Source organism: Drosophila tropicalis, unplaced genomic scaffold (assembly GCF_018151085.1).
Source record: "Drosophila tropicalis isolate 14030-0801.00 unplaced genomic scaffold, ASM1815108v1 contig_573, whole genome shotgun sequence".
Taxonomy (NCBI): domain Eukaryota; kingdom Metazoa; phylum Arthropoda; class Insecta; order Diptera; family Drosophilidae; genus Drosophila; species Drosophila tropicalis.
Window position 1 is genome coordinate 2,671,978 of NW_027173049.1, and position 16,586 is coordinate 2,688,563.

The window sequence follows — 16,586 nt, forward strand, 5'->3', positions numbered from 1 at the left end:
CACACATTCGGTTGGAAAATGTATTAGATGCTTGGCAAGTACTTGCCAACTTTTACGCTTGTCTTATTTGTTGCTTCTGTTGTCGTTTGGGAAATTTATGCAAACACATTAACAAACTCAACGCAGTTGCTTGCCCCGGTTGATGTTTGTTGTCCTTGCTGCCTGTCCCAGTGACAAAGTTGCCTGCGTTAAATGAAATTCGAGTAATTTTTCTGCCGCTTCGAAATGAAATGTCTGCGCTGCCTCAAAAGGAACGGAAACGGAACAAAAAGCAAATGTCAAAATGGCAGCACCAGCAACAACGTCTCGTCAACTCATCACCATCATCAGCAAGAGCAACAGCAACAGCATTGGCATCAGCATCAGAATCAGCATCAGCATCGGCATCAGGCGAAGCCATTTCTAGGTCCAGGGCCAAGGCATCACCTTTTGTTAGGTAAGTCACATTATGTGATGGCGGCGCAAACAAAAAATGACATTTGGCTTTTAAATTGGATAATTTTTTTCGCTCTTACTCTAGAACAGCCAATCAGTGGCAAAGCGAACAAAGGAAGGGCGGAATGGGAAATAAAAAGGAGAAAGGAAAAAAGCTTAATAATAATTTAATGCCGGCAAAATTATAATTTGCTCCTCGCATTAATCTTTTTGACAAATGCCATTGATGAGAGTTTAAGAATCTCTATTTCTGATTTTACATTGTGCTTATGAGTTGGTTACTCTCTTATGTATAAGTTCACTTCAACAGGATGCTTACAATTTGCATACAAATCTTGCACACTCACACAAACACTTTCCGGGTGTGTGTGTGTGTGTGTGTGTGCTTTACAGCCACTAATACTGGCTACAAAAATCACATAAAACGCAAGCAAATTGCTCAGATTATGTGCCACTTGGGCTGCCTTTCATATGGAAGCTGCGTCTCCCCTTTGCCTCTTGCCAGTATACGCTCGCGTTGCTCCCTTCCCTTCCCAATGCAGTTTCTTTTATGGTCATGTTGTGCTACAATATACACTTTGAAAATTTATGAAAATAAGAATACCACAAGTCAAGACGAAGCGCTCCTCCTCGCCGTCATATATTTGGGGGTTTTTCTATCAAAAGAAATTTTTGTTCATTAGCTAACATTTGTGCGGCTTATCCCTTGCTGTCGCTCCTGGTTTCGGGATGGGATCGAGTCTGTCTGGATATTTATTTATTTATTTATCTGTGTGTTTGTCTCTCCGCTCTCTATTCCGACAACGGAGTTTTTCACATTTTCCATTTTCTCGTTTTTTCGCCGTGCTGGTTAGTCATTTGTATTGTTTATTTTTGGTAGTGCTCAACCAACGCAAAATGCATACTTAATGTAATGCTCACTTCCACCCATATTTTGGCAACGTTTCCTTTTTTCCTAAGAATTTAACAGAATTTAAATTCCAAATTCTCGCACATTTGCTACCCCGCCAAAAAGAAAATATGTCATCTATGCATAGCATGGATAATTGTGTTGAAAAGCTTTCTATAAGCATAATTTCTGCAACTGAATATTTATTTTTCCATTTCTCCACACCCTATTGTAGTGAAGAATCCTTAGGCAACGGAAAATGTCATTCGATATCGGGGAAAAGTTTATTAAGAAGTTGTACGTGGAACATGGATTGCCACTGGATTTCCTTTAGGGACGAATTTTCCGACTCTTATTTAACTTTAAGTTTTTTAAAACTTGGGAGCAGAAAAAAAACTGATTGTCTCATCGATAATGGAATTATTCACAAGCACAAATGCCTAGAGAGCTTATGATTAGGGTATGTGGCGTTCGGTATTGCCACAATCTGTTCATTCCTTGTCTATATGTGGGCAGACTTGCTTTAATACTTATTTTTCCTACATAATTGCTTTTCTCACCGCGCTTACATATGGCATACTTTTGATTGTCTTCCACATACAGGCATTTATTTTTTTATCTATGCGTATGTGTGCGTGTGTGTGTCTGTGTGTGTGTGTGTCTGTGTCGCATAATGGAATCTTCACGAAAATGGATTTGGATTTACGCAGAGCTTAAAGGCACTGCGATAAGGATATATTGGTGTACATAAGACCCGTGTGGTAGTCGGTACGTGATTTGACAGGAAGCGAGTGCCAAATGGCAGATTATGTCGCCAGCCATTAAATCACTGGCATCAGGTAAAATATGCGATGCTTAAGCAAAATCAATTCTATTTATACGTGAGCGCATAAATTACACAGTCAAAAGCAAACAGAAGCAAATCCGAATCAGAGGCAGAAACAGAAACAGAAACAGAAACAATGGTACACTGGAACGAGAACCACATCCCGAGCAGGAGCTGGATCCGTGGTAGATGGAGATGGAGACGTGCCACATGTTAAACGCGTCATGGTAATAAAATGAAGCTGTAGCCTTAATCCTAACCCAGAGCAAGACGACTGGCAGAAACCGTTTGCTTGGTAAACTGTTTATTTCAAGTGAAATTTATAAATGGTATTACCAACAACAAGAACTTTCCCGACAGGATGGGCTAGGGCGTTATTTGGTTGTGTGGGCGTTGGCATTGGCAACCCTTTTCCAGGCTGAGCCTGTGTGCCACGTGTGGCAGATTGTCTCTATTAGTTCCCACATTTATTTGGACGCATTTATAAAAGTCGGCAGTTTCAATACATTAAAGCAAATGCGAAACGAATCACATCAAAGTTTGCTATGTATGTACATACATATATAGGATATATCAAATTTGGTGATTCTTTGTATAATTCGCGCTCCAATTCGCATTGCATCCTTATTATATCTGTATCTGTATCTGCATCTGCATTAGATTTGATTTGAACCTGCTAAAACAAACTAAAAGCTCCCAACTGGACTAAATTTGGTTGATGACAAACCAAAATCAAACCGATGTTCATTTATTATGCGCATAATTTTACTAAATTTGTCCTTCCTTATATTCTGTGTCAATTTGTTTGGCTGCTGTCAATGTGTTTTGCGGCTGGCTGATGTCATATGCGACGTTTTAATCTCTCATTTTGGTTGGCGGTTAGAAAATGTAGTGATTCCAACCCCAGTTCCGCAGATATGTATATAGATAATGCAGAGAACGAGCCTGTGAGTGGGCACTCCGTTGCAACTGTCAAAGTCAATTAGAAGTTGTTTGGTTCCATGTGCAGGCAAAAAAGTTTGCCCATTTGTTGGTCCAATAATCCAAATCCCATAGACATATCAAGCAGGTCAATAAATTCTTGGGCCAGACAATGTCTAGCCAGTCAGTGAACAAAACAACAATCAAATGAAGGCATTTTGCTTTGACAATGGCCAAAAACAATGCTGGCAAAACAAATGCCAAAAAGAAAATACAATTATGTCCAATAACTCATACGCCCAGTGGTCGCTCTTTAAATTTTCTCCATTCTCATGGTAATGGTCAAAGTGTTGGCAAAAAGTTTACAGCATTAGAAAAAACGGGAAAAGTAAAATAAAACCGAAATCGAAACTGGAATTCGGCTCATTTTATGGCCGACAACATGACGTCGCAGTTTATTGACCAGCCTTAGGTCAAATGAATGCGAATCAGAATCAGAAACATGCAAAATAATCCAAAATGGAAAAGAGGCTCGCGTAAGCATAAACTGAAACTGTAGTAAAACTATTAAGTAAATTGTCGGACGACTGCCAATCGTAAAAACTGAAACAAATCCCCGGTCTAAACATACATCCATGATAGTATAGAAAGATATAGAAGTTGCCCGATGACGCAAGCAGAAATAACAAGAGGGGAATCATCGAATCATTTCCCTTTTGGTGTGGCGCAATTTTGAAGCCAAGAGCGTATGTGTGGGGTTGCTGTTGGAATTGCAAAACAAAAGTTAAATGCCCATCAATAACACTTTCCTTACGGCTTTTCACTGCCCTCTCAATACTCCTTCCCTTCGCCCCCGGACAGAGTGGCTAACCAATGTGATTTATGACATTGACTGAGGATGCCTTTTTCTCTATGTTCTTAAAAAATGTTGAAAGTTGGTTATGTTTTTTTCGTCTCTCTTTTCTCTTGCTGTTGCTGTTGTTGTTGTTGTTGTGGGTTGTCATGTATAAATAATCAAATCCAATTTGGTTAATGGCATTGATTCTATTTTGTCCATATATATATATAGATATATGCATTTAATATACACAAATTTACATACATTTTGTACTGTCGAGGCATAAAATTTAAAAGAGCGCACAAATTTTGTGCGCGCATGCAAAATGTCTGATTTTTAATTTCCTGCCCATGTCAATCAATGTGGGCCAAAAAGGCCTTGAACATGAAATGTGTGTGCGTGTGTGTTTGTATGAGTGAAGGGCACGTGGCTGTCTAACAGGTAACTGGAGTCAACCACACCACCCGACACCCGCCACCCGAGCCCCTGAGAACTATGTATGTATGTGTGTAGACAAACTTTCAGGCCAAGGGTCATTCTCATTTTGGTTTCACTTTTATTGCAGCTCGTAAATTAATATAAGCGTAAGTAAACCAACAATCTACACATAAAACTGAATGGATATGGCCCTGACGACGAGTGACGGATGAAAAGTGGTGATGGCACTGAAGCTTCACACAATGGGTAGGCCATAACCAGTCATCATCACGGATTCAGCAGAGATCGCAAGGCGACTTGCGCTTACCCTGAACTCACTTGCCCCTGCTGCATTGTCAGCTGACTAACCACACTCTATGCTAAACGGGGTAAAACTTTACCTGCCATTGTGTTTCACTCGATTTCTCAGGCTCTGGTCACATACACGCACGAATTGTCAGTCAAGTGACGGTGAAATGCTTGGCTATTGTGTCCTTTGTGCCATTCGCTGTGGCAGCCAGCACGATATGTACACACAAATGAAAATTTAAGATGACAATTTTCGCGCGCGTGTCCTTGCCGTCTCAACCTTGACACTTGACACTCTTCCCCATTGTCATAGGCCTTAAGGTGGCAACGGCATGCCTTGTTGATAAATGATATGCTTGGCAGGCAAAAACTTATTTCTTCCTCACTGGTATTTTCTTTTTTGCAGATGCATTCAGCTTAAAAAGTTGTGCCCACCGACAACTGTCGCCATAATTCACTTTTACAGGACAAGCGAGTCGAAGAAGCCGTGCAACAACCAGGAAGAAAGTTCGTAACGACACTTGGCCAAACAAGTTTCAGACACAGGCGCACACACAGAAACTACACACAAAGTCAGTCCCAAGTCTGTAGCAGTTGGCCGTCTGGGGGAGAGAATGGTAATAAAACTTTAGCCTCGCCTCCCAGTCTCATCGCGGCCTTCGGTACATTTGTTTTTCGCAGAACCACAGCAATTGTTGCCATTTGCAAGCGGCTCAATCACAGCTAGGAACAAGGTAAAGGAAACTTCAACGCAACTCAAATCACCTGACAGCACAAGCAAGGAATGGGCGAGAGGGTTGAGCGGACTCGCAATCTTTCGCAGCAAAAAAGAAAGTGCCTGAAATGACAGCGGAGACCAGAGACAAAACGGAAACAAAGGACGAATGGCCTTGTCCAATGGCATCGAAAGGCAAGCCAAAAGGAAGAAGATTGCATGACAGGCATTCAAATAACACGTCACTCAACATTGCCAGCAGGACTCCTAGTTTTTCCTTTATTTCGAATGATTTTTTCATTTTTTCTTCTGCTCATATACCGACAGGATTCTGACTTGGGATTGCCATTGAAATGTAATCCACTTGCTGATACTTATTTAGTGCCAATGTTCGATAATGAAAGGCTGCTAAAAAATCAGAACCACATTGGCCCCAATAAGTGGGCTATAAAAAAGCATAAAGACAATATCAAAGAACATATTATTTTGCCTGTCTCGGCATGGGCTATCTGTGTTTTTCTAATTGCTCCTTCCTGGAATGTCCGCTCACATTGTGCATCAAAGCAAAAGCCACACCACATAATTAGGACTCTATCAAAGTCCTCGCCTCGCCCACATTTCGGCACTTTGGTCTGTCAATCAGGGCCAACAAGCAAACCATTTAAAACCGCTTAAATAATTGATATGTATGCCGGACCGCAATCAAGCCAAGTTAATTAATGATTAACACGCAACAATCATAACTAATTTACTGTGAAATCAGGGCGTAGTTAAAGGTGGCCCATGAGGAGTGACGAATGATGAGACGAAAAGGACGCAAGGACGTGGGTTTGCGTGTGGGCAAGCGTGCTTCCCCACTTGACTGCATTTCGATTTCTATTTGATTTTTAATTGGCAATTATAGAAAGTTGGCGATTGAGAAGCAATTGGTCTTCATTGGGCAGCCAAATAATAAATAATTATGCCAAATGAATTTTACTTCAATGAGAGTCTGATTGATTAAGCAGAGAGTTTGTAAGTTTCTTTATTATCTCAGACACAGAGTGTGATTAACACGCTGTTCTACATGGTGCATGGTATACCACAGTCGTAGCGATGACTTACGTTTCACCGAGAAGGTGAAATGGCGTATTAAAGTCGCCAAAAGAAAGCTTTTCCGACCCCATAAAGTGTATATATTCTTGATCAGCATCAACAGCGATGCCCATCTCGGAGACTATTCTAGCATTGTACATTGATTGAGTTTTTTTTCATATTTTGTTTCACTTGGTGCATGGTATACCGAAGTCGGTGAGACGACTCACTTACTTCATTTTATTTTCTGAACAAACTTTTGGCTCTCCAATAAATTAGTGTTTATTTTATGCCATAAAATTTGAACACAGTTTAGTTAAATGAGTTTTAGTTTTTGTTCGTTTCTTTCATCCAACATTTTCATTTAATTAACAGCGCATTCACCGCTCACTCACTCACACACAGACACACGTGCACACGCATAGAAGAGTCCTTCAAGCGGAATTAGTGATCCGCGTTTCCTGTTTGTTTGGCTGGTTATTAAGTAATCTCAACACAGACTCACAGAGAGAAGCATGTTTATATAAAGCCAGCAAAACATACAGACAAAAAAAGAGGGAGAGAGATGCAGAGAGAGAGAGACAGATACAGTGTGAGAAAAAGAGTAAGAGAGTGGGGGACCATCATAATTTGGCAAGTAGAACCGAAACCAAAACTAAAGTGCAGCCGTTTAATCCGATTTGGCAAACCACAAAATGGAAATATTCAAGAGTAAACAGAAATTAAATGCTCTTTCATTCACGAAATGCGAGAGCGCAGTCGAAATGCTCTTCAAGTCCAAACTATTCTAGGATATGACAAATTCATACAAAGTCACAAAGTTAATTGCAAACTGTCTGTACAGGTTAATGCAATCAAATAATTGTCTGCCTCCTTTATCCCCGCACATTTCGTTTTCATATACCTATGCCTTGTTTTTTTTGTTTCTGTGGGTGTTCTTTTCTTTTTTTTTTTTTTTTTTTGTATTTTAATTACATTTGGTTGTGTAAACAATTTTGACGCATTAAGCGCTTACATAAAATAATAATTAAATAGAATACAAACAATCCAGCGGACGCTGGACCTATTTTATACATAATTATAATGCTCTTTGGGTGGTGGAGGGTGGTGCGGTATTAAGTAGTTATAAAATTATGCAAATAATTCTGACCCTGACAAATACATACATATTTTGGATTGGCGTATGGGTAAGGGTGCGGTGCGAGCAAGGGGAACCTGCTAAAGCCATTCAAATCCCCAAGTAAAAGCATTTCGGGAAGCAATATGTATGTGAATGGAATTTGAATCTGAACACGTGTACTCAGAACTCAGTTCCTCTTGCATCCTTGCCGCCTAGTGGAACATTTAGAAACAACATCTTTGAGTTAAGCAAAATGTCTAGAATATCAGCCTAAGCCTAAAGAAACCAAGAAGAACGCAAAAAGCAGAGAAAACCTATAAAGAAAAAGAAAACCAAAGCAACGAAATGAATAAGGAGAGTACAACACCAAAAGGGAGGCCAAAGAATAACAGCTGCCAAATGCCAGCGGCCAGTTTATGGAATTTCCCGCTGACTTCTCTTTTAGAGCTGTTTGTGTTGTTGCTAAATATGAGAGCGGGGGAAAACTCTATGTACACTTGGGCGAAAACTTTTTCAAATGCAAGGAACTTGTTGTTTGGTTTTAAAGATTTAAAACAAGCAATATCCTTAGCGCTTTATAAGGGAAATAAAAAACTGGCCAAAAAGATTGCTTACCTCTTTTTAATATTTAAGTAAATTAATTAAGAGTGACTAGTCCTGTCAATTTAGTTAGAACAAAGGCTAAGAACTGATCAAAAAGAGATCAAACCCATCTGTCCCTAACAGACCATCCATTTATCCATTATTTGAACATAATTTTTTGGCGCCTTGATATTTTGTCATTTTTAACGACCAATTACCGACCAATATTATTATTTTAATTACGAAAAAAGCATATGTAAATATTTTAAAGATGTGGATTATTGTAATGATGGATTGCTATTAAAATTCACTGTGAAAAGATAATAGTTTCATTTAAATCATGAAATAGGTTCAGCGAGTTATCTATTTAGGTTCCTCAGAGTGTATGCAAATGGCTGTAAATGGCTGAATTGCTCACCGGCTTACTAAAGTAGTCAGTCCCGCCGTTTGTCTTCCGCTCCGCTCCACATGGCTCAACTCAACTCAGCATGGGTCAGCGCGATAGTGACTAACTAAAAAAAACTGCAGGCATCAGCATGATGTTGGGTAAATTTGCATTCATAAAGCAGAAGCGCGCATTTAAGCCATTTGTATGCAAAACAGAAAGTAGGGAAAAGTGGCAAGTGGAAAGACCAACCACCACCCCTGAACATGGTCTTGACTGAGACAGCACAGTGCCAGTACCAGTCCAAAGATCTGGCCAACGATGTTAGCGACATGAGATGACTGCGTGCAGGTAAGCGATTCAAATTAAAACAATCATCAGAATCAGCAACAGCAACAGCCGAAGCGGCTGGAAGCAATTAAGCTGAATGAAGCATCTAATAACTTTGCCTGCCGGATGGGTGAGTAGATGGCTGGATGGTTATTCACATGCTCTAGACAAATCCGCTTAATGACATTTAAGTTGTCCATTTCCGTTTCCTTTTGCTTGCCCTCGTGCCGCCATCATTTTTCTTTCTCAGGCAGAGAAGGACTTTATGCTTTGCGCGAAAAGAAATGTACGGAATTAATTAGGCGTTAATTGTAATTTTGACTAAAACAAAAGAGTTTAATTAATTTACCTACATAGGTCCTAATGCTGGAAGAATTTTACCCTGGCTCATGCAAGGGCATAACGGGGAAAGTTGGCTGAAATACAATTTCACACTTCGTCTGGTGCCCATTGTGCTGCGCACGGGAAGAACCCAATTCAGGCGGCATCCGAGGCGTATGAGCGATTTTTTCTTATTTCGCTTTTAATGGTTGCCTGCGCCTTTTGGTTCCTCTTTCTCTCTCTCCCTCTCTCTCTCTCTCTCTCTTTTTACCTAATTAATTGACTTGCTACGCTTGAGCTGCTCTTCTTCCCCTTTAAACATTAACCCTCTTACCTAGGTCTGGCTCTGATAAAAGAGGCGTGGCTGGGCTGCCTCGCCAAACCCTCGCTGGTTCGTTTTTTGTGTTGCATTCACAAATATTGTCAAATAATGGAATTTATCCTCCCTCATCGCGTGTGTGAGTGTGAGAGTGTGTGAATGTCCTTTGTGAACCGAACAAGCTTTCAATGTAATTGAATTGAAACTGGGTTTTGTGACGCCTCTGCACCCCTTCGATACCGGCGGCACATTTGCACGCCATGTATAAAATAAAAATAAAATAAAATGCCCGCAGCTGGAAAATACACGCTGGGTATTAGTGGTGGAGAGGGGGAAATATGATTTTATTATGAATCGTTTTTTATTTCGATATATTTCGATTCTGCTGTTCTTATGGAATTTGCATGTCTGGCCATTTAAACGTTTTGGCATATGGAAAATTGCACAATTGAATGAAGCAGAAGCTGCTTGCATCACGGATCATGCCTCGATATACATATATCAGTTGTGTTGATTTGCAAATTTACAGACTGATTTGCAGGCACTCTTCCAATTTTTGCAGCGCATTCTAGAAAGGTATTTACTTATGCAAATCGCTTGCAATCAATGAGTTTGAGCAAAGCCCTCGTTTCATTTACTTTACTTTGTTTCTTATGCAGATCTCATTAAGTGGCGCCTAGAGGTATGCAGTAAAAATCTTTGCGAAGCAGAGGAATTTCAGCTGCAACAACAAGTTAAAATCAACAAACAAAAAAGGACAAATATTCAGAAAAATAAAGAAGAGTCTGGTAATGTTGGAAAAGTTTTGTTTGAAGGAAGTAAGTCATGCCAAAAATAATCTGTCTTTAAATGGATGGCAAACCAATAAAGTTTTTTATCTCACTTCTATTTTGCTCAATTGAGCTTTAGCTTACCAGTAAATATATTTTATTTCAATATTCCCGCAGTTAAATTTGAATCTATCTTATTAATTTGTTTAGATTTGATGAACTGGATTGACTACACTAATAAGGTCGATTTGTCTTCAGGTTGCACTTTCACTTCACTCGCAATGCGATCCCACACACATGTCCACTTGACCACACGGAATTGATCTCAGACCTTAACGCTTTGTGACGAGTTGATCTGAATAAACACAACCGCGTCGCGACGTGTTTAAAAACGAACTGAAAATCACATTAGCCATCATCCAAATCAGAGATTCCTCTGGCTCGTCATCCAAACGAAACTCACCTCGACACGACTGAAGTAACGACGACAACGACCACAGTTCAAGCCCGAGGCAATCCAATTGGTTCGGCCTGGCTCGGCCAACTCGACTGTGGGTCTGTGGGACAGAATCCCAAAGCGAGTGTAAAAGTGAAAGCCGTCCCGTTGCCGTTGAGGCAGGTTAGTAAGTCGTGGGCTGCGATGTTTCTGCGATGTTTCGTTGATTATCCTGGAAGCGCCATCTATGGTGAGAGATTTTGATAAGAACTCAACCATTCCAAATCTTAAACTGTTGCATGCATTCTCTTGTAATAAACATTAGCCCATCTGCACTTGGAGCTAGCACTGCAAAAGATTTCTTTCTTTTACTTATTGCAGTGTTCGAAATTCGGTTACTCTTATGATGATTTTGTGTTTTAAACAAATTGATGTACATTTTAAATGTAAAACAATCTAGGCTAAATTTGTTTATCCATTTTGATTTTTAATGTAATCTGTATGACTAAAAAGAGTTCTTGAAAATAAAGTTCCTGGTTTTTGTTAGTCAAACAAAAATGAATAGAATACTTCAAAACATTTTAAGAAATGAAGTTGAAGATTTTGGATTCAGGATATGGGAACAGATGAAAACATACGGTCCCATCCTTAATTCAACACCTTTAAATACAATCAATCAACATTTGTATATCTTTAAGAGGATTGAAAATCTGAAATTCTCTTCCTAAAAGCCAATTCAGATGTCCTTATTTCTAGAAAGATTGGAAGTGAAAATATATTTTACTATATCGCCAACTCAAGTTAACTTTTCTTTAATTAACGTATAATTATGTGTAATTTTTTTGATAGAAATTGTATGTCCTTTAACGTTAGGTTTAAATATTGTTATTGATATTGTTTGGTTTTAGGAAAAAAGTGCCATCGGAGTATCTTTAATGACATTAATTAATTAATTTGGTGACTTAAGTGCCTTTTAAAGAAAACGCTGAACTCTTCTCGTGCTTAAACTTGTTCGGCATACTAGCTTTTTAAAGTCTCACATGAAGTAATCTAGCGCTCTTAAATATGGTTCAACAACTTCGATGTTTTCCACTCACTCTCAGTTAGTTCCAGGACATGCGCAGAGCCTGAATCTCAGCTGTTGGGTTCCGAATGTCCGGCTTTTTTGTCGAATGGTGAATTTTGCAAGCAACTGATAAGAGTGACTGATAAGAAATGCATTGTAGCACACAGCAAGAACAACAACAATAGAAGTGGCTAGAGGAGAGCAATTACTTGATAATTTCCTCTACATGGCAGCGATAGAGACGCAGTTGGGGAGACAGGAAAACAGAGAAATGCAATTAATGTGCCAGATTTTACAATTAGTGAACTACCTCAATCAAAATAATGCAGTCAGTTCCCAGACAGAGGAAACCATGCGGCTGCATCTGTGTCCCCCTTTCATCTCCGTCTCTCCCCTTGCTCTTGATTGTCATTGTTGCTGTTGTTGTAAAAACTGTGCGCTGCTTTTAATAGGAAATTCGTGGTCGTCGTCTCCCTTCTTTTTTGTTTTTTCTCTTTTTATTTTGTTTTGGGCGATGGGGCAGACTTTTAATTATGATAATTACATTGTTGTAGCTATGCCAGTTTCGTTTAGAGCGAAAGGGGGTGTAGTCACCCCTTTATGAAAAAGTGCAACTGGGTGACATATTTTGCTATATCTTGAATTAATTTGCAAAATAAACCATTTCACATAATATTGTCAATTGCTCTTCAAGCGAATCTAATTAAGTAAATTCAATGTTGTTTATAGATAATCTTGTCAGTCCATGGAACTGTTCTATATGATTTCTGGAGAATTTCGAAAGGTGTTTGGCAAAGTGTGTCCAGTTCTTCTGCTACTGAAGCATTTTTTTAATCTTACAATTAGTAATTAACATGAATTGAATGAATTCTTAAACCTGTGTAGCTATTTAAGTCTATCCAGAAGCGTCTGCCATTAAAACGTTTATATTTTTATACCATGCACCAATTCGTCGAAATGGTATATTAAAGTCGGAAGTATGTAACAGGAAGAAGAAAGCTTTTCCGAACCTATGATTGTACAAATAAGAAATTTAAATATACATATTACCTGTATTGTTCATACTAGGAGTGCTATTAGGTTTTATCTCTTTGAACTATGCTATTTGCTAATTATAACAAAATCTATTTGAGCAGAGGGTCCGACTATACCTTTGATTTTTTCAGTTTCCTTTACTTATGGCTGTCAAAGCAAAGTCGGATTTACGGCTGTAAACTTTAATAAAACAACAAATAACCCAGTTTGATGACCGATTCAGAAGCTAAATGATATAGTGATCTAATCTGGCTTAATCCGAGACATACAATGCCTCCAATATGCAAAACAAGACAAAACTTATGATCCTCATTGAAGAAAACCAGAAAACTTAACCAGAGACTTAAAGTTCTGCAAAGATATTTTGGGGTAACCTATAATTTTCTAGGCCCCTATCAGTAAGTACTTACAAAAAGACAAATAATCTATAGATATTCTCCAACCTTGGGCAATTTAAACACGCTCACTGGATCTTGTCATCATCAGTCATTCAAGTATACTGCTGACACAAATTTCGGACTACGCCCATGATAAGGCCTCTTTGTACTCGTTGCTTATTTCTTAATTAATACGCTGTTTGGTAATTTTATAGTCCCTCATGTGAACATGTATAGCTCATATTTGGCGGTTATAGTTATGGCGCCTTTAATGGCCATGGGTCTCAGCTCATGGACCCCTTGATAATGGACATTCTCGGAAAATATTTGTGTGATATTTTTCGTTCTCGATGCTTGTTGCTATTTCGAATAATTGGGTTATGGTTTCAATAGTCTGTCGCTCAGTTGGTGCAGTGAATAACATTTTTCAGCACAGGGGAAAAAATGAATGGAAGTGCATGGAAAAATCCAACAATTTTATGCATGGGGCAAATTGAAAAAAGCGCGTAAAAGTTTTGGCATTTAAACAAGAACTAAAACGGCGACAAATTAAGACTCCAGATTGGGCTAGGCGAGTTGTACGCGAACTACATAACATACATAGAACATATGTATTTATGTACATAGATACATATGTACATATGTTGTGTTATGTCTTTCCCACGTTTTATATTTTTATTTGGTTTTTCGACATGCATGCAACAATTTATGGTGCTGTCAACAATATGGCAGCCGCATGGCTTTTTGTTTTTTAATCTTCTGCTGCTGTCCCTGGACATGCTAATTGCAAGTGAACATTTTTGAACCATTCGCCATGATTTAATGCGCCATAACTTGGCTGGCCAAATTGACAGCGAATGCGCCATAAATTGTGTAGCATACTTTTTAGCGTAGCAGATTTGATGCACACACTCGCACTCGCACTCACACACGGACTCGCTGCGGAGAGGCAACCGCTGACAAGAGCAGACAGCGGCCATAAAACGAACTAAACGAAACATTTACATTTACATTTCCTGTCAGTTTCATTAATTATGAAAAGCATTTTTTCAACCACTTTCCAAAAAAGAAGATACTGAAAAAGAGGGGCAAAAATAAATAAATAAAAAAGTTTCGCTGTCGAAAAGTAACCAGAAACTATGCAATGTTATTTCACATTTCATTTTGAATATGCAAATTTTTGTTCAACTTTTCACATGGCATGCAAAACTTTCTACCCCATTTTCCATTTTATCATTTTCCAAATTGCGTTTTAATTGCAATCATGTACGCTCCTACTCAAAGGCCAACAAATTCTTGAATTGACTATGAGAAACACTTAAGGGAGCCAAGCAGGTGTGTAACTTCAGGTAATTGCTATGATCACGCAAACTTAATTATATAATTAGGGGAAGACCAATTAGTAGGTGAGCTATCCCCTGTATAAAAGGCAACGAAATCGAATTGGAATCAATCAGTTGAACCCATTATGGACATTAATAGTTTAAGTTTCTTCAAGAGCCATTGGACAGCATGGAAGGTTTTGGGTTCGGCCCACCAACAGATACAATGGCGAGGCCTATACAAAGTGGCAACGATTTTGGCCAATTTGCTGGTGACCATTGCCTATCCGTTTCATTTGGGCATGTCGCTGTTCCGCAACAGGACTTTGACCGAGGACATTCTAAATCTCACCACATTCGTCACATGCTTGGCATGTTCCCTCAAGTTTCTTATCTATGCCTATAACTTCGATATGGTGTCTAAGATAGAGTATCTGCTGCGAAAACTTGATCAACGCGTTAGCGGCCCCAAACAAATCGACATCTACAGTCAACTGAGAAATCAACAGCGTATGATTCTCTACATTTTTATTGGCATCTACTTGCCCTGTGCCATATTCGCGGAGTTATCTTTCCTGTTCCAAGAGCAAAGAGCTCTTATGTATCCTGCGTGGTTTCCCTTTGATTGGATTTCATCAACCAGAAACTTCTATATAGCCAATGTTTATCAGATTGTCGGTATCTCGTTTCAACTATTGCAGAACTATGTGAGCGATTGTTTCCCTGCTGTCGTTCTGTGTCTGATCTCTGCCCACATTAAGATGCTATGTTTAAGACTCGAACAGGTTGTCGATGAAAACGAACTGGAGAACTGCATAACCGATCACAAGCATTTACTAGAGTAAGTGGATCTTTGAGAACTCCCAGGACATTTAATCCAAACCCATCTCTCCACAGGTTATTCAGGGCCATTGAAGCGTTTATGTCGTTGCCCATGTTTATCCAGTTCGCTGTTACTGCCCTTAATGTCTGCATTGGCATTGCTGCTCTGCTCTTCTTCGTTAGTGAACCGATGTCGCGAATGTATTTCCTGTTCTATGCTATGGCCATGCCCCTGCAGATCTTTCCCACTTGCTACTTTGGCACAGACAACGAGTTTTGGTTCGGTCGCCTTCACTATGCCGCTTTTAGCTGCAATTGGCTGGACCAGAGCAAGACATTCAAGAGGAAACTCATGCTTTTCGTGGAACGCTCTTTAAAAAGGAGCACAGCCATGGCGGGAGGAATGCTTCGAATACATGTGGACACTTTCTTTTCTACTCTTAAATTTGCTTACTCACTGTTCACAATCATCCTGCGAATGAGAAAGTGAGGTCAATAAATCAGAGCTGCAACAGCCTCAACAACGGAAGTCATTTAAAGTTTCCGTTGCTCAACTGGAAGAGGGAATAGGGAAGAGGTCAACAGATGCGATGAATGATAATTGATTTTGCCAATGGGACACGTGTCATGTGCGGACAGCAGCTAATTGGAATCACTCCTTAGAAAATTTGCATGTATCTGTCGTTCTATCCCAGGGGACGGGGCTTACGTGGGCGGCAAACAAATCAATTGCTTCAACTCGGATAACAACAATCCTATAGCAGGTTTATTGTTGTTGCCATTGTTGGCGCTCGCTTATTTATTTGCACAACGATAAGACATTAAAAGACTTGCAGAGCTTTGTGTTTGGGGGCCAAAGTCCATAATGCGCTTAAGTCCGGCACTAAGTCATGTTGAATCTGCAAAGTTAACATTGTAAAATGTGGAGCCGGATGCGCAGGAGATGGGTGATTTAGAGGGAGATGGAGCTCGGATTGGAGCGGGAATACAGGAAAAGGTCCGAAACACAGCAACAATTTATATTGAGGCTAGCCAGCTTGGGATTGGCATCGATTTGTGAGTTGATGTTGATGTGTTTCGGGTTGGAGTCAGCCGCCAGCCAAAAGTTGATTTGAATTTATTACAAAACGCATTTAGTTCACTTTCATTTTCCTTTTCCATTTTCTTTTCGCTTCGTTGTTGATTCCCCAAGCAGGGCACGTAGTTACTCAGTCAGCTCGTCTGTCGGTCCTCGACCAGTCACGCCTTAAATTACTCTCCACACGAAATATGCCCGG

At 39.6% G+C, this 16,586-nt stretch overlaps 1 protein-coding gene across 1 annotated transcript; it reads left to right on the top strand.

Annotated features, from left to right (window-relative positions):
• The first annotated feature begins 14,633 nt into the window (after positions 1–14,633).
• On the top strand, positions 14,634–15,799 carry Or59a (Odorant receptor 59a). The gene is made up of 2 exons (XM_068288070.1): positions 14,634–15,328; positions 15,385–15,799. The coding sequence occupies exons 1-2, from the start codon at positions 14,634–14,636 to the stop codon at positions 15,797–15,799; spliced, it is 1,110 nt and encodes a 369-aa protein (XP_068144171.1).
• Positions 15,800–16,586: the final 787 nt, after the last annotated feature.